Below are 20,594 nucleotides of genomic sequence, written 5' to 3'. Positions count from 1 at the left end.
AAAAAATTTAAATAAAAAGGCACAATGAGCGCGTCTGAGTAGTGAGGCCACATTTTCACAACAGTTTTGACATCGGTGCTTAGAGCCACTGACAATGCAAATTTTCAAAAACAGTCTCAGGCGCCGTCTAGACTCTAGACGGAGGAAACGCCTAAATGGTTCTTCTGCACATGCTCAGTAGATGGCCAATCAGAACACTGTTTCCCTCCAGAGTGTCATGACTCCAAGTCCATATTCTCCTGGGACTTGGTAGTTTTATTTTGACAGTCGCCGTAATGAAAATCCAACTTGGTCGCCTGTCCATAGGAATGTCCAGGTACTCCCATCGTTAATGTTTAGAGCGCATTGTCCTCTGCTGCATGTGTGTGTGTGGTTTCATTACAAAGGCCACTAACAGCGCCACCTCGTGGCTTGGAATGCTACAACTACATTGTTTTCAAAGTTTCTGCCATTTTTGCGTGAATCATTTTCTTCGCTTCGCAAATGTGACTCAGCACCAATATCAACGTCAACACAGCTCTTCTACTTGAAGATTTGCTTTCCGACTGACCTCTCCTGGCTGAAGTTACAACACTGCCAGAGTGGAAACACTTTTCCTTTTTTCCCCTTTGATCATCGTTGAGCCTTACACATGTAGTATGACTGGATGTTTGAGGTTAACTGTGATAAAACAATGCTTCAATGTTGTAAAGTCATGTTGTATTGCCATATTGAAGAACAACTGCACTTTAATAGGTATTTTACAAAATGCAACACTAAAAGAAATAAGTCTATAGGCATGAAAATTACCATTATGCAAGATCAAACATAGTTTTCTAATAAATTACTCGCAAAAAGTGTAAATGTATGTTTTTAATATCTTCATATTGATGTCAAGAAGACGCTTATCATGAACGGTTTGAAAAACACAGACAAGCACAGTGTCATGTTTGATTTTGACTTGTTTTAGTACGGGTAGAACTACAAATGTTTTGTACCTCAACTTCTCAGGCAGTTGAAAAATGAGTGAGTGATAACTGACTACAGAATGATAACTGAGGTTTGTCCTCTCCATTTAATTCCCAATTGCCCATGTGTTATTTTCACATTTCAAAAGATTTGCTCAATAGATACTAAGAGTTATGCTGATTCTCTGAACTCGGATATCAAGTTTATAAAGCGTCTTATGACGCCACATCCTATAAGTGAAAACATAGACCCGAATTTGTCTTTAGTTTTATATATCCGATCCACAAAGTATAACTGCTCCTCCTCGCTTGTTGCTCTTCTAAGTTGAGGTAATCTGAGGGTACAGGCTTCCTGTAGGTCACATCCAGCGGGCGACTCCCTCGGTCTCCTGGAGCCTTTCCGGCTGTTATTAAGGGATTGGATGATCCCCACACTCCCGTGATTGACATCTGTCACTTGGGGGGCTCGTGACCTTTCGCTGCGCGGCTGTGGAGCCGCGGTGTGTGTGTGTGTGTGTGTGTAACAGCGTGCGACCGGCGCCTAGCGCTGCGCGAATGTGCTTTTTAAGAGGATTTATGGAAGCGGGATCTCCATCCTGTAACCCTCCAGTGACAGTCGGGCAAAAAAACAAAACCAAAAAAATTAAGAAGACAAGGTTATCTGTCCCTCACTGAAAACTAAAACCAAATCCACATGCCGATACGTCCAGGGCTCGGTGAAGGCCAGGGATCCATACGTCCAAAGTGAAGGGTAACGCCACGCAGTTCAGCCTCGATGTTGTCATAGCAACTATCAACCATAAAGAAACCCCCTTTCCGGGCAGCTCGTCAAACAAAGAGTGGTCTTTTCAGATCACGAGAGTGTGAGATGGTGGTCAGTGATAAGCACGATGCCATCGACTGTCAATACTTGGTGAGCGGGGATACAGTAAAAACTCTTCAACAACCTTGTGAAAGATTATCTTATTACCTCTTTAGTGCCAGAGGGACCGCTGTCAGCTGGCTGCTGAGAGTTTTTTTGTGGGGGTTGTGCAACGTTTCTTCAATTAGATTCTCAACTCTCATGCATTACCCCCCCCTTCCCCCCCCCCACACACATTTTGTCCAAAGTTCCTCCGACCATCTGGAAGCTATTTTTGTTTTATCTTATTTTATAATCTTGCAATTTGGTATAATACAATAGAAGTATGTGCACATTTAACATCTTTTCTTTTGAAGTCATCTCTCAAATTCTTTGCGTTCAAAATAACCAAAAACCATAAAATCAACTTGTTAGTTTCACTTTTTTCTCATTTCTTGGAAACAATCTCACATTTCAGAGATCTGATGTCCGAGCCTCAAATCAAATTTCTTTATTTTGGTTTTGTTGTTGTTTTGTTTTGCAGAAAGGGGATTAGCTGTTTCATGTGTGGTGTTTCGATGTGAAATATGCACCACATGTTCAACCCTTTTTTTCTTTGTTTTGCGCCTCTTGCTGCTTTGCATATCTTGCGTACGCCAGCCCAGCTGTATGTCGGTGATATTTGTCTTGCTGCCTTTGAGACATAATAATATTCAGCACTGCTTATTTTTGCTCCGAGGCTTTCTATTTACGATTTCGCAGAAAGGAGCCTGAAACACATTCTGACTCGAGACTCCTGTCACTTGCCCATCATAACAAACGCAAACAGTAATTTGCATTCTTAAATTAAACCTAATGGAACTTTTATTGTGTGGTATAAAGCGTCGACACAACAGAATTTGCAATCACTTCTGACTAATCCACGTATCAAGACACCGACTGCGCTGAGAACTTTTGATTTACCTTTCACTTGTACGACTTCGAGTCTTCACTTTCTAATCCTGCTGTCTGCCACTGAACCCTATAATCTATTCCAAGACTGCGGAGAGGACATGAATTTCCTTAACCAAAGACGGGAAAAAGGAAATAGATGGAGTGTATTCGTGGAAGGCTTCCTATTTCTGGCTGTCAGTCAGCTTTCGGTGTGAAAGAGAAGAATGGGCAGCGTTTAACCCTGACCTGGATACGGTTACTTATTCCTGAGGTGGGCCCTGGAGAAACACGCTCTGATCAAAGGGGCAGATTAAAGGTTGTATTTTAGAGGAAATCTGAGTTACTTTCTGAGAGAATTGACCCAACAAAAGTCAGAACTCTGGAGCCTGTGCCACTTCCCCCCTTTTTTAAACTGCTGGGGACATTTTTCAGTTGTGCCGCCTCTGGGCATACAAGTTAAATTGTCTTACTTTCAGCCTTGTTTTCACCAAGGCACAACTATAACACTTTATTTTACTTTAAATGGTAAATGGATTTCACTTATTTCACACCTTTTTTTTTTTTTTTGTCTTTAACTGCTGGAGCAGTTCCGAAGCCCTTTACATCTTTAGTCACATTCACACACCAATGGAGGCACCTAGAACAAACGTTTGCACATTTCTGAATGAAAGGGAGCAGAAAGACGATTGAAGTTCTATAATCTTCCCCTTTTTTTCAAATAATCATTCTCCACTGAACATTAAAAGCGAAACGCAAATAAATAAACAAACATGACTAAACAATCCGAGAGGCCTACATAGCCATTCTCACTGGTATAAGAGTTGTTGTTAATTAGAAACAAACAAACAAACAAACAAAAAAAATGTGTGTGTTTTGCTTTACTGAATTTGTTTCTGTCCATGTTTTTTGAGTTGTATTTTCAGAATGGCTCTGCACCTGAACCCAGGACAATCTGTCTTTTGCTGTGGATGGGGACTGAAATTAAGAAATTTTTCAGAATTGCCATTTATTTATTTATTTGTATTTCATTTTGGCACAATAATGCACTTTGTATTTTCTTAGATGCACAACTTGAAAAAAACTCTTCTGTTAAAAAAAAACAAAAACAACCCACTGTGATTCTCCTACGTCTTTTCTTTGTATTTCAATAATAACCTGGTTTTAATTACTTTGTTTAAGCATAATATGTGTTTTAGAATCATTTGAGTCCTTGTTGTCATTGTTCCATAACTGGACCCCTTTTACCTGACTTTATTCTGAATGCTACAAGTAGTGGATGAAACGCCTGTTGACTGGGAACGGCTGGTGCCGCGTTTCCTTGAGAGGTTTGTCTTGCAGTCGAGCGCTGAATCAGACATGTGTCACGTTCTGTCCCAGACAGATGACGGTGCGTCTCTGATTCAATCAGACACCGTTGCAGAAGCGTACCAAAATCGGATCAACACCTGGCTCCAAAAAAAAAAAAAGAAAAAAGAAGGCCAGACTATTTTTGCATTTCAAAGAATGTCGGACACAAGATCATCATTGAGAATCCGGGGAACTGTCAAAAGTGAGACCACATCCAGACGTTGCACTGCGAATCGATTTAACAAAGCAGTCAAGAGAGTAACGATAAGAGGAGAAGCGTCGAGTACAGAGTCTATTTACAGAGTCTATTTACAGATAGACACCCAGTCCAATGATTTGTATTAAAAAATAAAAAAGTAGTAAGTAGAGCAAAGGGTCTTTGCGCAATCAACCTGACCACCGTATTAAATCAACTGGAACAGCCGGTGTGTCGTTTCCAACAGAATCGCTGTCTCGTTGCAAATATATATATATATATATATTTGAAAAGAAAAAAAACATAAGTAAAACCAGCACTTTACTTTGGCCAGCTGCCATCACCTGTTACAGCGTTGTGAATAACATTACATGGGAATATCACCATGAAAGGAGCAAACCCCTGATTATCACATGACCTGGAGAAGCATGGCAGAACTGTGCAACCCTTGTCTGGTGAAACTGCTTCCACAGACCAAGTAAACAGACTTGAATTGAGTTGTAATTAACTGACAGTCTCTCCTTTATGACTTCTCTGAAGGGGAGACGACACTACTGGACTTAAATCAAAATTTTCCCCCTAATAGAGCTGAACAGACACAAGACAACAGCGGCGTTCCCAAGATTGGTTGTTTTACATCCAAACAGCCAATTAGAGATGTTGGGAGGCGGTGGGGTCCATATGAATGCAATTGCCAGTTACTGTACAAAATTAGAGTTTAAGCATCTTGGACTGATTTGTGCCTCATGTGTGCCTTCACTTTACGACTTAATAAAGCCATTCACCCGTGACTCGGCCGGGCTTACAAAGCCGCGCTCGTGTTTATTCACTGCTGTCCATAAGATGAGGATGCAGCTGGATAAATAGCCCCGGTTCGAGCGTCCCTCCCTAATAGACCTTTGGTAATGGAGCCCTAATGGGAAGGTCACTGTGACTGTAAAGCTGGAATGAGTCAGACCTGAGCCCATAAAAAATAAAAAAGAATATATAAAAAACCTTAGAGATACGAGGACCCCCGGTTACTGTGGGCGTCCAGAGATCCTGCCCGCTTTGCTGTATCAGGTTTTACTGTTCCTCTGTGGGATCATGGTACAACAAGAGCTCATTTGACAGTTTATTACTTACCTCCGCGTTATTAGAACTGGCAGCTCCGGTGGTGTTTTGACAATGCTGTCAGAATCAGTAAAACTGAAGGGCACCAATAGAAAATCAAGGTTTTATTTACGTTCGGTTTTGTTAAAACCTCATATAAAGAAAAGGTAAATATCACTTTTCACCCTAAAAACCTGCTGCCTGGAATTAGCTCGGACCATTGCTGAGTTTATACGAAAGCACGCCAGACGTAAACACCCCGGCACGGCGTTTCTGCTGGCAGATTGTTTGGTTTCACCTTATGAAAAAAAAAAGAAAAAGAAATGGTAGACACGGCAAAATGGAATGACCTCATTTCTCGACAGGCAGCTGACAAGTCAGCCCCCTCTCCCCCGTCAACCCGGGGGCTCGGGTGACTGGCGCTCTGGATGCCGCGTTCCAGAGCGGCAACCTGACAGGTGGCGGGTGCTCGGTGGGGATTCGCGGGAAGCCAGTGTGAAACAAAGAATCACCTTTTGAAACCGCAATTTGATTGACTGCTGCTCCCATTACCCAGTCGAGTTCTCCAAAAGCTCCTCCGAGCATGGGCAAGAAAGAGTCATGAGGAGGAGGAGGAGGAGGAGGAGGACGGGGGATGAAGACGATATGGAGCTCAACGTTGCACAGCCCTTGATGTCTCCTGCAACTCAGCAGCTCCAAAAGAGTCTGGCAAGCACTGAGAGCGAAAACAAGCCCGAAATCCTCACCTAAAGAAACACTGCGGCGTGTTTCTCTCTCTCTTTTTTTTTTTTCATTTTCTCCATTCAGTCAAAAAATCTGCAGTTTGCGTGGTTTGTAAAATTGGATTATAAGGCTCTTAATGCATTCTCGGAAGCTAATAAACAGGTCGGGCTTTTCATCTCTGGAGAAAGTCAGTGAGGCCTTTTCACAAAACATTTTCAGCCACAGAAACTCTCATCCTCACTGTTGTGTTCCGCAACAATCACAGCACAACTCCTACACACATGGCATTGTCGACTCAGAGAACGTTTTGAAATAATGCAGTCTATGAATTACAGCCCGAAGACCTGGGGTGTCAAACTTCAGGCCTGTGGGCCAAAACTGGCCGACAATAAGCTCCAATCTGAGCCGTCAAACCATCAAGCAAATTGTAAATATGTCAAATAACACATTGATTCTGTCAAGCTGAGAGCCGAGCTGAGATATCGTGCCCCTGCCAGGAAAGATAGCAAACTAGCATTAGCCCCAACGCCATGCTGTCGGGGTGAGTTTGTAAAAACAGCCATAACGCAACAGCAAGAGGAGAAGTTTACGCATATTTCACTGTATTTAGTACCAGAAGGTTTCATTGAAATTGGCTTTATGCTGAGATTGGAGTAATCGTCTGGAGTAATTGTTTGGTTTTGTGAAAATTTGAACATTTTCATCACGTATACTCTGCACCACAACAAAGAAAAGGGGTCAAAATTTTATTTGGAATGGTTTTTCAACAGTAATAATCGTCCCCAAACTTGGACTGATGCCCCAGAAGTAAGTAAAGTCTGTCCTTTCTCTCCCTGGCTTGTTTCAGTTTTTAAAAAAGTGTGTTGTTCCAACCAGCCAATCAGAAATCAAACCCTATATCGTGTCATAGGGGGTTTAGCCAATCCTCCCCTTCCCAAGATGGGCATTTGTGGGAGGAGCCAGTGGCAGATTCTGAATGCAGCTCCTGTGATCCAATATTCAAATGGAGGAAAATCAAGGAAAAGCTGGATTTCAGGCAAGAAACTTTAAACACAATGAGCTGCACAATATGACCCCTTTCACAATGATTATTATTATGGCACTATTTTACTGGTCCAGCCCACTCAGGTCGACATTTGACTGCATGTGGCCCCCGAACTAAGATGAATGTTTGACACTGCTGCTGCAGAACTACTTCAATACTTCTGTAATAAAAAACGCAATTTGTTAAGCTTTAACAACATTCCACACCTGCATGAAAAAAAAAACACGCTTTTGAAAAGTGGGGCACTCCCTTTTTTGACAATAACATATAAACACCAACATAAACTCAAATTCTGCATGCTGTAGTCGCCGCAGCAAACATAATACAATCTCCCTCAGCGACTAAAAAACCCCCATAAAATACAGATGCAAAAATGTGGCTTCCTGAAAAGGCGTTTGCGAGGTCGGGGAGGATTAACTTTGGTGCAAGGATTAATGTGAAAGACACAAAACTGCCTGATATCAAAATTCTGACACATAGAAAATTGCTGTTGTTGTTCTGCTCTGTGTGTGAATTTCATCTGCCTGCGTGGTGAGCGAGACATGCCTTGTGGGACAAAGCAGGCGATGAAGCCCTGCGTGAAATTCATTGTTTTTTCCGTGAACTGTGTGTCACCCCTGACAAGTGAAAGTGAACAAACACAATCACACTGCTGCTTATACATTATAGATGAGGTGTAAATGAACCGCGCCGGTGCGAAGCCCGACCGCAATGCACACAGCAAGTTAGAGTCATTCGGATGAACACAACACGGAGCGCGTCGGCGTGCCGACCGCTTTCTGGAGGCGCCCCCTACCTGCTCGGAGCTGCGGGGCGTCCGTTGCGTGGCTTGTTGACTTGGGCGTACAGCACCTCCAGGGGTGCGCCGTTGTTCTGGAGACCCGGGGGAGGCGGCGGGCTCTGGGGACTCTGAGGCAGGTGGTAAGGATGGCTGTAAGGGTCAATGCTGCTGCTGTCCACCGACGAATCCAAGGAGCCTATGCCAGCATAAGTGTGCTCCTCGTCTGAGCTGAAGGTCCTGCTGACCACATCCTGGATCTCGGCGTACTCTCTTTCTTTTGCCTGCCGTTCCCGAAGCTCTCGTGTCTTGGCCTGTATCCTGAGAAAAACACATCGAGGATAAAGTGTCCAGTGAGTAAGGAAAAAGGGTTTTAAAAAACGACACTTCTCAGTGGTTATGGCACCTTGTTGGCGGAAGCTCATGTGAGTAACAATGCCAAGCAAATCCTAATGAGCACCAACGGAGTGGGCGAAGTACACTGAGGCCCCGTTTACACGATGTTTTCAAGTGAGAACGGAAAAACTTTCTTGCGTTTTGGGTGTCCTTTTACCCGACAGTCCCCGGAGCCACTGAAAAGTCAACTTTTTGAAAACTCTCCGATTCTGTCTCCATGTAAACGGGGGGAAATACGACTTCTTTTGAAATGCTGCTACTGCGCTGGCACACCATGTCCATAGCCAATAGTTCTTTTCCCAAAAACCCCATATGAGAACAATTTAAAAAAAATTTAAAATTGCCAAAATTTTATTTATCTTAATAACATAATTTTTTTTTTAGTAACATCTAACTTTAATTTGAGCAGATTATGTTTAGATAAGGTAGGAGAAGCACTTTTGTTCTGATTTTGTTTGTGTGTGTTTTTTATTTTTTTATGCACAGCAACAAATTTTCAGTATAATTTTGTAACACAATACATCTGAGAAGCTTTTGTTATGAAAAGTTAAATAAAGATATTGTTGCAAAGAAATTGCTCTACTCCACATGTGCGAGTAGATGGAAAATAACAACAATGGCCGAGTGGAAACGTGTCCTGAAACTATAAATACAGCCTGATGATTACCTCATTAATTTTAGTTTTAGGAAGTTAAAAGTAGTTTAAGAAAATTTTGAAATACTAAAAAAAAGGGATTTATTACCACTTTTTGGAGAAAACACAAGCTTCTACAAAACAACCATATCAATTTCCCAAATGAAAAAAAAAAAGGAAATTAAAATATTGTTTTGGAATCATTTCTATGATTGTTCGAAGTACCAGTGAAAACATCATTACTAAGCAGTCATTGCTGATTTACCTCCACAATCAAACCAATATGCTACATTAGCAGGGATCAAATGCAACACAATAAAACAATAAAAAGATATCTGATCATTCTAAAGACATAGAGGGGCAATTGTGAGAGGAAACATCAAAAGAGGAAGAGATGAGCCTTATGTAATACTCTGGCAGAGCTTCAGAGATGTTTGAGGCAACATTCATCTCAGATATTGATCAGGGACACTTGAGCAAAAGTGAGTTTTCATCGCATTCAAAGTATGGAAGGAATTTCCTCTCCACTGAAGGAAGCCTCGCAGTTTTTATTTAAATATGTGGCTTTAGAAGCCAAGAAAAGGTGGGAGGGGCGCAGTCGGAGCCCCTCTTCCTCATGCCCGCCCCTTCCTCTCCCTCCATGCTGCGGCTCTCCCCGGGACAGCTTCCACACAACGGAGCCTTTCACGGGCTCTTTCCTGCCCCGGAGAGGAGTTTCATGTGAATACCCGTCTGTCGGCGGCTAACGAGGCTCGGTTGCGGTGCGGCACGGGGAGCCGGCGCTCAGGAAGGTGGACGGCGGGGAGAAAAGAGGAGAGGAGGGAGGTGAGGAGTTGACCTCCCACCGCGGTGACCCTGGCAGAAGCCGCCACTCCGCTCACCGGTTCCAGATGTTGTGTGTGTGCTGCGGGGAGGCAGCACACTGGGATACAAGCACGCCACCTCCCACTGGTGCTTCCCTATTACCTCGGGTCATAACTGACCTCTGACCTCCCGCTGCTGCTCCTCTGAGATGATTGATGGATTTGAAGCGTGGCGAGAACCCCCCCCCTTACCGAACCCCTTCTCCTGTGTCTGTGTATTTTAATAACGGTAATCACATTTCAAACAATCACCATTTTTCAGTGCCGGATTAACCCAATTCCCACATCCTACCTATAGACTCTCCTTGTTTATTTTTAGCCGTCGAAAATCCCATTTTCTCAGCATTATCTGCAGAATGGGATTTTGATGGAGGCCTGATGCAATGTTGCATGATGTGCAGTCATCTGTAAAGCCCCGGAGTCGTCTGCGTACTGTCGCATGCCAGGTACACTATGGAACCCATCAACTCGCTTGAGCAGATTCACTTTTGCTCGTGTCAGGAAATAAGAAACAAGCCTGGAAGAGACAGGAAGGTAAAAGAAAAAAAAAAATAAATACCCCACAAAATCCCAGAAGCCCTTTCACCCGCCATATGGCTGAAGTGATGTCAGATCCATGCCAGGAAGGAGCAGACAATGATGTTACCACAGGTTCACGGAAGTCCTCGGGGATCTCAGGACCCTCTAGCATTTTTACGAACTAATCAGATTCATAAAGAAAATAATATTGACATTCGGGATGAGATAATGGCCTTGGCTAGACTGGCGACATCAAACTAAATAAGAGAGACTTCTTGTCCAGGCCTCAGGAGTCTGACATGGACGAGGGTAAGAGGTGCATAGAAATAAAAGGCATAAGAACAAGTAAAGTCGCCTAAACTGTGAGTCATAACACTGGCTCCTCAAGCTTTTCTTCAGCGTGCTTTACGTTTCCCTCAGAGAGAAGCCGTGGCTGCTCGTGTTGTCGAGGGAATCGGTGTGTGTTTGTGTGAGGGTGTGGAGAAAACATATCCACAATCCCAACCTGTCACTCTGATGTGACAGGCCAATTCCAGCCCGATTTTTGGGCTGTCAGGGAGAAAAACTGGGCAATCATATGGTGTTAAGTTTCCACGGCTGGCCGTGTGGCAGCAGGCCTCTCTGCGCCGAGCTGATATTTAAAAGGAGTGTTCCAAAGTTCATTCCAGAGATTACTGTTACACACGTCTGAGCGTTGCCAGGAATCTGAAGGTAAAGTACCAGATCCAGACGTGCAGCAAGACTCTGTAATATACACTGTACATCGTTTTGTTAATCTAGAACAGCTACCAGTGTTAGCAGAGATGGCGAACATGGAACGCTTTGCTGAATCAGAAAACAAATACCGATGCAGATAAAGTCAGGTTTGGAACGATCAATAAACTATTTCATGTTTGAATACCGAAGAACCGAATCTTTCCTACATATAGCAAGTATCTCAAAGTTTTTCAAAAGTTCCGCCTTTGGCAGTGAAAAGGGAATCATTTTGTGTTTTGGGAGTCTGTTTACATGACATGGGTGCTCGTGGCCACTGAAAATGCAACTTTTTTGAAAACTGCTCCCAAAGTGGAACATTTTGACAGTGTCGTAACTCTACAATGCAACTTTTCTGAAATGCTGCGACTGCCCGCTAAAGTAAATAGTCCTTCTGCACATGTGCGAATAGATGGACGATAACAACAAGTGACGTGACTGTCATGAATGTCCGTGGTGAACACGTGGCCTGGCAGGCTATCTACAGCTTTTTCCATGTAAACAGACATCGTTTTCAAAACGTTGCCACGTAAACGCCAAACTTTTCTGAAAACTTGAAGCTTTGTTGCATTTGTCCCTTTCCACAGAAACTGAGCCTTTTCGAAAAGTTCCACCTTGGGAATCGTTTTCCGTTTTCACCTGAAAACATTGTTTGCGTTGGTATGGAGTGCAATGACAAGAAATTAAAATCTTTGCACGTGTGAACCACTTTTCCAATCTTGACATCGACTGTTTTTACACTAACATTCTTCCTTCTATATATTTTTTCTTCTTCAAATAAAATAGTATTCACATAAACATTTTCTATCTTGAGAGTCGCTTCACGATTATTTACAGCGGGGCATAGATAGATAGATAGATGTATAGATAGAGATGGGACGACTTTGTCTCAATGCAAACAAACATCTTCAGTTTCCTCACAGGAGTTCAGAAGCACATCGAGTGAGCAACCAGAATACTGGTAGCAGTCAAGATCAGAGTTTGAGAGCACTTTTCCTCCCGTCTAATATGCTCATTAGGAGCAAAACTCACACACACCTGCCAACTGTGTTGTTCTCTAGCAACCCACCCCCTTCAGAGAACACCCCTGCACTGCACCATACATACTCCATTAGCCAATTAATGGTGCAGCGTGTTAACATTAAGGGAAGTGCTACCCACACTAAACACATTATTACTATACAGCCCCAATTACCAGCCCTCCTCTTTTCTCAGTCTGCGAGTTAGTGAAGAGGGCACGGCAGCTTTTAATGTCGCCAGTCTGGGGAGGATTTATGTTGGGGAAGGGACGGTCGAGGCAAAGATGTTCACCGTAGGCCCGCGGTGGATTTTTATCCTAATTACACGGATGAAACGGGTACAGATGCATCTCTGTGACAACAACTCTGGTGTTTCTGTTCCTCATAAAACTGGAGGAAGGAAGGAATTTTCCTCCGGGCCAAGAGTCAGTCTAGACAGTTTAAAGCCGAGGCTTTCGGGGCAGGTAAAGTTCAACATCTGAACCACTGACTGGCCTCGTCCTCCACTGAACTGTGTGTCAGATGACGCTGCATTTCCCCTTTAAGGCTGTAATCCAGTCACGCTGCCTAAAACGTTTCGTATAAGATACAGAAAGGCTATACGTTGATGCAACCCACCTCCACACAGCCTCGATCTGCATGTGAAACTCCGCATGATGGCGTAATGAATGGGCACTCTATTGGAGAAGCGCTGTTAAAAAGGTAAAGGGCACACACCGCCCCGGCGCAGGCTCGTCCATAACATTTGCACGCCCCCAGATAATATGACACAGTGCAAGAAGCTTGTAGCTCTCCACTCCAGTCTGCCGGCTTCCACCCGATGCTAAAATTCATCGCGTCACTGCAAACCGTCATCGTTGTTCCAGGTTAATTTCATCGTACGCAAAGCGAAACGAGAGCCGCGAAAAAGTGAGCGAGGCCTGGCGGGAAAGTGGTGGCAACGTGTCGGCTTAAGTCCTTCCTCTGCGCGCTGAGTAACTCTGGCAGTTAATCCAAAGGAGCTGTTGTTTTGGACAAACAAAGCAAACAGACTCTTTCTCCATATGTTTGTCAATCTTTTATCTACCCAGAGGAGACAAGGGGAAAAAAAAAGGGGGGGGGGGGGGAGAGTTGTAGGGGTTGTCTTTACTCTCAAACATTCATTTTGAAGTCAACACGCTGAGAAGTTTGAAAGGCTGCCTCTTCAATATGCATTGTTACCGTGCCGGATGAAACAGAATGTGTTTGCTCTCTCGCTCTCTCAACCAGCTGCCTTGAATGGATTTTTTTTCTTCTTCTTTTCAGTTCCCCCCCTCATCAAAACATGTTCCATTGTTCTGAAGTGCAGATGGAGGGCAGAATGTAACTGAATCTAATCTAAGTGCAGCAAATGACTCCCGCGTGTAAAATTGCAAAACTTCCAAAAGCCGGCTGCACGGATGCTCTTCTGGCCCCCGAACGGCGTCGCGCAATCACCAGGATAATTGTCCCACGTTTTGTGGCGTTAATTCACGGTGTCATAATAATCGCATTAGCTTTCTGTAGGTATCAATATAATTACGAATGTAATCAGACTTTACAATCAGCCAGCTTAGCTTCCTTTGAACTCTCTATGCAAATGAGACTCCAGTAGGTGAGTGAAATAATGAGATGGTTCGACAAAGTGGCACGACAATCAGTGGAGCAAAAAAAAAAAAGAGGGTCTTTGCAGCGAATCACTTTTTTTCTCTATTGGTGGCCCAGAGAATCAGAAACAGACTAAGGCCCCATTTACATGACAATGTTTTAAAGCGAAAACACAAAACATCTATCGGTGTCCGTTTACACGACATCGGTGCTCAGAGCTACAGAAAATGCAACTTTTTGAAAAAGCCATAATTCAGTCTAGGTGGAAATGGGGGAAAATGCTGCTTTTTGAAAACTAATGTGCATGCGCACCACGGCCGCCATAAATAGTTCTTGTGCACATGCGTGATTAAAAGACAACAACAATGGTAGCCTCCAGAATGGCATGACTCCCAGTCTATATTCTCTATATGTACTCGCCATTGTTAATGATTATGGCGTATTGTTCTCTGCGTTTGTGGTTCCATTACAAATACATATAACAACACCCACTAGTGGCCTGGCATGAAAACTACATCATTTTCAAAATGTAAACGCACTCATTTTCTTAAGCAAAAATGCAAAAATAATCAGTTTTCACTTGAAATGTTGTCGTGTAAATGTTGCCTGAAGGGAAAAGCAAGTTATCTTGATTTAAAAAACAAACAGACTGCTCATTCTCATGCCTGTCCAGGCCTGCGCTCTGTTTAAAGTCAATAATGCTGACTGTTTCAGAAGCCTCTGTTGGGTTTTGTTTGTTTAGAGTCAGCAACAACAAAGAAGGAGGAAGCAAACTGCTGTCGAGGAAAAGGAAAAAAAATAAAAAAATCAGAGCTGATGTGCTGCGGCCTGGGGAGCGAGCGAGAACAAGAAGAGTGGCAGTGGAGTGCCGGCCGCTGATTAGAAGCCAAGCGGAGCAGCGCAGATAAGAGAGAATGGACATCATAATCAGCTGCCACAGAGAAAGACGGAAAGAATGGAGTTCAGTCCGGGCGGAAAATGAAGAAGCAACGTTGTCAGGTCGGCTTCGTGCACAGCGCCCACTTTGGCCGAGAAAAAATAGCCTGGGCCCGAGCGAGCGTGGAGATAAGTCAGAGACTGATAGAAGCTTCAACAACACAGCCCGCCCTGTGTTCCTCTACGATTCTTTGCCTCGAACCCCACGGCTTTGCATGAATGAGGACTGCGGCCACACAGGGGCCAATCAGAGTGCTTGTTGTTTCCACGGCCCTCTCAATGTGAGCCAGTCAGGCGGGGGCGTCCTGCGTGCCGTCTGCCGGCAAAAACAATCCGGAATAATGGGCAACCTCTGCTGAGCCGAAGGCAGATTAATATCAGCCGAACCACAGGTAACCACACGGCTCCTTGATGAGGCGGCCCAATGAAAGCGGCCAGATTTCTGCAAACACAAATGCTGCTGATAACCACCCTCCGTCAGCACGCACTGCACTCTGGTGATGAAGTCCAACTTTTATGTACTCTCTCCTCCATCATTTTCAGACCATAACAGGCCGACAAGACATCAATAGGAAAGAGCGGCTTTACGGATTGTATCTGCAGGGACCACAGGCCAAACTGTAAATTGTGGGAATCATACCAAGGTCAGAGTTTTAAATATACGACCATAGCCATAGCTACCTTATTGCGGGGTAAAAGGGGCAGCTTTTATGCATTAATCTATTTCACCTCTTGTCTGACTCCTATTTTGAATCGCTAAAAGCCCCTGTCAAAAGTGTCTGCATGAATTAATGACTGCTAACGTCAGCCGAGCCGAGGGGGGGAAGGGGGGGTTTGGCTGTGGACCATCCCGGGTGCTGTTGACGCACAGCGCTGGCTGATGAGTACCAGCGTCAGAGAGGCGGTACAGTCAAATCTGTAATTTTATAAAAGCACTTTAGAATGACATTCCATCTGTGTGTCAACATGGTAATCAATCAGATCATACGCCTTACCTTGCAACCAAATGAAGCACGGAGGGAATGTAATACAGTCGTGCTACCCCCCCAAAAAACGAAATACCCGTGGTAATGGATTTCTGAGACATGGTCCAGCTGAACCTTGAAGCTTTGAATATCGACTTGGCTTTGTGGCAGGTTGGTTTATTATTACCCGTCGCAATTTCCCTCAGGATTCCCTTTCCATTAACTGAGGGACAATCCTGGCTTGGCTGGTAGATGGGATTTGGGGAACAGGTACAGGATTGGGGGGGGTGTTGGGATTGGGGCTCATGCAGGCAGAACGACATAAACAAGATGGGGAATGAGAATGTGCCGCCAGACAAAGTGGCAGATGAGGAAGTGGGCAACGACGGGGGTTGAAGGAGAAGAGGCAGGGACAGGATTTAAATGGGCATACACTCTACATATCTCGTGCCCGCTGTGCGTCTGTGTCGATTCGGCTGCTTAGCGTGACGGTTGTTTGGATGCCGCTCAAACGGGGACAGATCTTGTTGGAGAAGCTGGTCTCCGGGGTGGCACCCGGGAAAATGTGTTGGGCCTTAAGCCAGAGGTTCTCCCGCCCTCAATCGAGACGGCCGTCACTCTGAATACCGAACAGAAACCTTGTCCTGCCTCTTTGAGCGAGGCTATCCAGATGTTCCATTCAGTGGGGTAAGAGGGCCTTTGTGACCGGTTTCCTTGTTTCCCCATCCGTGCGCACGCTTGTTTGTGTTTGCACTGTTTTGCAGCCGCCGTGCGATGCCTTTCTCTGCGAGAGGGAGCACCATCAAGCTCTATTGTTTCTATTCAATTAGCTGTCATTACCGACAGCAGTTTGATTACTGAGTTCATTTGGCTGATCGGGAACAATGGAGTCAGGAAGCTGTCTTTTCACGCAACCTCGCCAACGGTATTGTCTTGCCACACACTGGAGAGAATTAAATGAGGCTCATTTGTGAGGGATGAGGTACGTGTGAGTAAAACCAATGCCCTGCCTCATTCACCCGGACCTCCCCTCCCCGCCGTCTGCAAAAAAATGTTTGGAGGACTCAGAGCCAAGACGGGGCGGACAAAATGAAGAAACAGTGTATTCTTGGGCGATTAACAACCTGGGCAAAGCTGCAGGAGCAGACTAACGCCGGGCTCCATCGATTTCACTATTACAATGAGCGCCATTCAATCATGTTGAATCCACGGGGGCCTCCGAGCACCATTAGGAGGTCAGCGCCTCTGAATGGCACCAGCAACAACAATCCATAAATGATCTATTTAATGTCCTGATATAAAAGAAAGGGACGTTTCACAAATTGACATCCGAGTGCTTTCCCAGAATCACGCAACCTGGCTCTGCCATTTTGTTAATTAGGTAGTTTGCTAATTTTCCGGTCAGCAGCAGTTTTTTATTTTTTTTTTCCCCCTCCTCTTCCACCCTCTTTTGTTGCGTCGGGACTTAATTGTTGGGGCTTTTAGCGAGGCATAGCTCTCTGTGTGTGCACTCACCTCTCTTGTTCGAGCCTCATTCGCAAGGTCTCCTCCTCCGTCGCTTGAACGTCTTCAGCTTTAGACTTAGTGGAGTTCCTCCTCTCCACCCTGTCCTCTGGCTGATCATCCCTCCGGTGCTTTCCAAACCTGAGAAAAAGACAGGGAGGATTAAACTGAGGCCTGAGTTTTAATAATTTCAAACCCAATATGGATTTTTTTTTATTTATTTTTTTTTTCCCCAGAGGAGTATGGCTCTTTCTTTGTCCAGAAAACTTCAGGTGAAATGCTCAGAAGGAAATTAAAGTGTCAAACTGTCAAAATCTCCAGATTGGGTTTGCACTGAGGAGACAGCTCGGAGGGAGCCGTCGCACATGCCCGTTTTCTTATTGAAGGAATAACTTGGCGTCTCTTACAAAAATTCAATCAGAACACATCAAACCATATGAAGAGATAACTCAACGGAGTCAATCCCCGATCTGACGGACCTCCATTAAGTGCAGCAGAGAAGCTGTTCAAGAGACTTAGAAGCACTAAAGGTAAAACTCTGCTTCCCGAGATCGAGGATGAAGTCGCCAAAGCCAGAAATATAAACATTTGAAAGAAAACATAATTTCTGTATTTAAATTTCTTAAGAGTAATGGACACAGATCACAGTGAGCAAACTAGCATTAACCTCAAAGCCATGTTGTCAGGGCGAATTAAAAAAAATAACTTGCATAATGCAACAGTTATTTGAGAAGTCTTTTTGACATTTCACTGAATTTTGTACCAGAATGTATCAATAAAATTGGATTTATGTTGAGATTGTAGCCGTGTTTGGAGCAATTGTTTGTTTTTTGCAAAAATAAAGCCATTTCCATCACATATACTCATCACATATACTCATCACATGCCACAACAAAAACAAACTAAATATTTTTTAAAGGTTATTATGGCACTATTTGACCCGCTCAAGATGAACTTGGGCTGTATGTGGCCTCTGTTTGACACCCGTGGTTTACATAAGAGCCAGGAATTCAGTCAATTGATAAGCAAAGTGCACAAACAAAGAAATGGACAACCTCACTGGCATTGGAAATAATGTTAATAACAGCAGTAACAATAAAATCATGAGATCTTTCTGGTTAGGTGAGGGTAAGCCAGGGTAGCCTTCATAATTAAAGTGAGCGTATCTGTTTTATCTGAGTCCATTTTATCAATCATGTCAATGTAACTCAAAAACCACTATGTTTCATACATGCGGGATAAGAAAGCACCTCTGATGTGACCAAACAGGTGGTGGTCTGATGTCAGCTGTGGAGGAAGTGCAAAACAGCAGTAAATATAAAAGAGATGGATTACCAAAAATCCACCAAGTGCATGTGAGGGTCACTTGACAGAGATAGAGGAACATCTGCACGACACATCCTGCGCATTACCCCAACTTCTTTGATCTCCAGTAAGTGGATCTCAATACGGACGTGCATGCAAAGCGTAATTAAATAAGCCTCTACAGAATGCAGCCATTAGAACATCAGAGCTGTGTGCCGATCCAAGGGGGCGCATCCCATCATGCTCTTCCAGTTATCTGAAAGATCTGTGGATGAAATTTGTCTCTCATGTTGAGTGCGTGACGGCTAAACAATCCCATCATCTGTCCTGACTTCAGAAGTGCAGGCGGTTAAAGACTCCCTGTTTAGTGTTGGTACAGGTGAGTTTCAGTTGCTTTACTCTCGGCTTTGTAGGAGTATAAAAAAAAGGTCTCGTGTCTTATTGTGGCAAAGATAAATGCTGATGTGTGGGCGTATTGAAGGTTGAGCTGTCAATTTATTATGCATGGATTCAAAGTTCTACATTGAAAATATATAGTCTTACTTAGATCCTTATGCGCCTCTATAATTGTCGCTTGTTTTCTAACACTATATCCTACTCCATTACAAGTTTAATGTATGTTATTTGCTTAATTGTTTCTCCTGTCAGCTTGTGAGCTATCACTGTAGATTTCACTAATGAGAGGGTTAAAGATCTATATTTCACTGTAATGTGGCCCATTAAGCATAGCATGCGGTTAACGTCAATAGAAAGTGATTCATTAGGGCCCCGTTTCAAGTGAAAACCATTGTTTTTATGATTCAGAGAAAGTTTTGCATCCACACGGCAGCATTGTTAAAATGATACTTATATGGAAACGCAGAAATACTGAAAACGATGTAGTTAGTCTGCCAGGCCACAAGGTGGTGCTATTGGTTTGTTTTTGTAATGAATCACACGTGACATCGCTCGGAGCCACTGAAAAATCCAACTTTTTGAAAACGGCTCCCAAAGTGGAACTTTACAAATATGCGTTGATTCTGTCTCCATGGAAACCAGGAAAAACGCTGCAACTGCTCATACACACGGTTGTAGTAACTCATTCTTCTGCACATGCTCAGTTGGTGGACAATAACAAAATTGGCGGCCTCCAGAGTGTCATGGCTCCCAGTCCATATTCTCCTGGGACTTGGTAGTTTAATAGTTGAGCTTTACTCGTGATAGCAATTCAATTTCATCTGTACGTACAAATATCTGTATATTCCCATTGCTAATGTCTATAGCGTGTGTGTGTGTGAGATGTCATTACAAAAGCAACCAACAACGCGTGGGCCAACATATTAACTACATCGTTTTCAGCGTTCCAGGTGAAACGAACATTCAAAACGTTGCCATGTAAGCACAAAAGTTTTCTGAGACAAAAATGTAAAAACTACGCGTTTTCACTTGAAATGCTGTCGTGTAAAAAGGGTCTCAGTATCTGCTGCTATTGTGCTGATTCAGATACCATAACATCTGGTTAGAGTAAAGTTTTGATACAAACTGGGAACAGAGAAACACTTTAATGAGCTGCTAAACAGAAAGCCCGTCCAGCAAATGTCAATGTTTAAAGGTCGGATTACTGAAAATGTGCTTATGTCTGAATGCCCAGTTTTGTTTAATGTAGCTTCGAAACATGTTTTGAAAGTTAAAAAAAAAACAAAAAGTGCACATTTTATGACTGTGAATATAAAGTAATAGCAAAACATTAAAGTGCATACATCTGGGCTCGTGCACACAAGTGAGAAGAAATTCAAAAAGGACCGGATTTTATTGAGTGTTTACATTACATCACGCAAGTCAATGTTCTCGCATTGTACAGGCAGACATTTATTGTGATGGTCCGCCCGGGCTTTTTTCTGCAGTCCTGTTCAATTTCTGACAGAGGAAGCATTAAAGCTTTGCAGTCTGCCAGCCGCACGGCGCTTCGCTTCCCGTTTATTTTTACCTTCCAAGTAGCAGAGCTTTATTTGACAGTTTGAAAACTTTCTCTAAAAGCTGAAAAAAAATTACATCAGACAAGGTTGACTTTGGGCCAGTGGAAGCAAAATATATTCATGAAATGGGAGACTGGTCCCCTCACGGATGTTTATTATTCTACTTTACATTAAAAGCAACCTGGTATTTTGTGCAAAAAAAAAGGGCTTTTCTTTTGGCGTGGGGGGGGGGGGGGGGG

General features: G+C 43.6%; 1 protein-coding gene across 1 annotated transcript in view; it reads right to left on the bottom strand.

Annotated features, from left to right (window-relative positions):
• Nucleotides 1-20,594, bottom strand: part of LOC308125596 (partitioning defective 3 homolog) — a gene marked incomplete at its 5' end in the record, with an annotated part of 413,756 nt that overhangs the window by 82,826 nt on the left and 310,336 nt on the right. Inside the window, 2 exons of the mRNA XM_080489471.1 lie at nucleotides 7,921-8,223; nucleotides 17,108-17,236. Of these exons, the coding sequence (XP_080345597.1) occupies nucleotides 7,921-8,223; nucleotides 17,108-17,236 (432 nt within the window). The remainder of the gene's footprint in view (nucleotides 1-7,920; nucleotides 8,224-17,107; nucleotides 17,237-20,594) is intronic.

Source organism: Lipophrys pholis, assembly GCF_963383615.2.
Source record: "Lipophrys pholis genome assembly, chromosome: 20".
In the NCBI taxonomy this organism is placed as follows: domain Eukaryota; kingdom Metazoa; phylum Chordata; class Actinopteri; order Blenniiformes; family Blenniidae; genus Lipophrys; species Lipophrys pholis.
The sequence above is the reverse complement of the archived record's forward strand: the minus strand, read 5'-3'. Positions and strand labels throughout refer to the sequence as shown.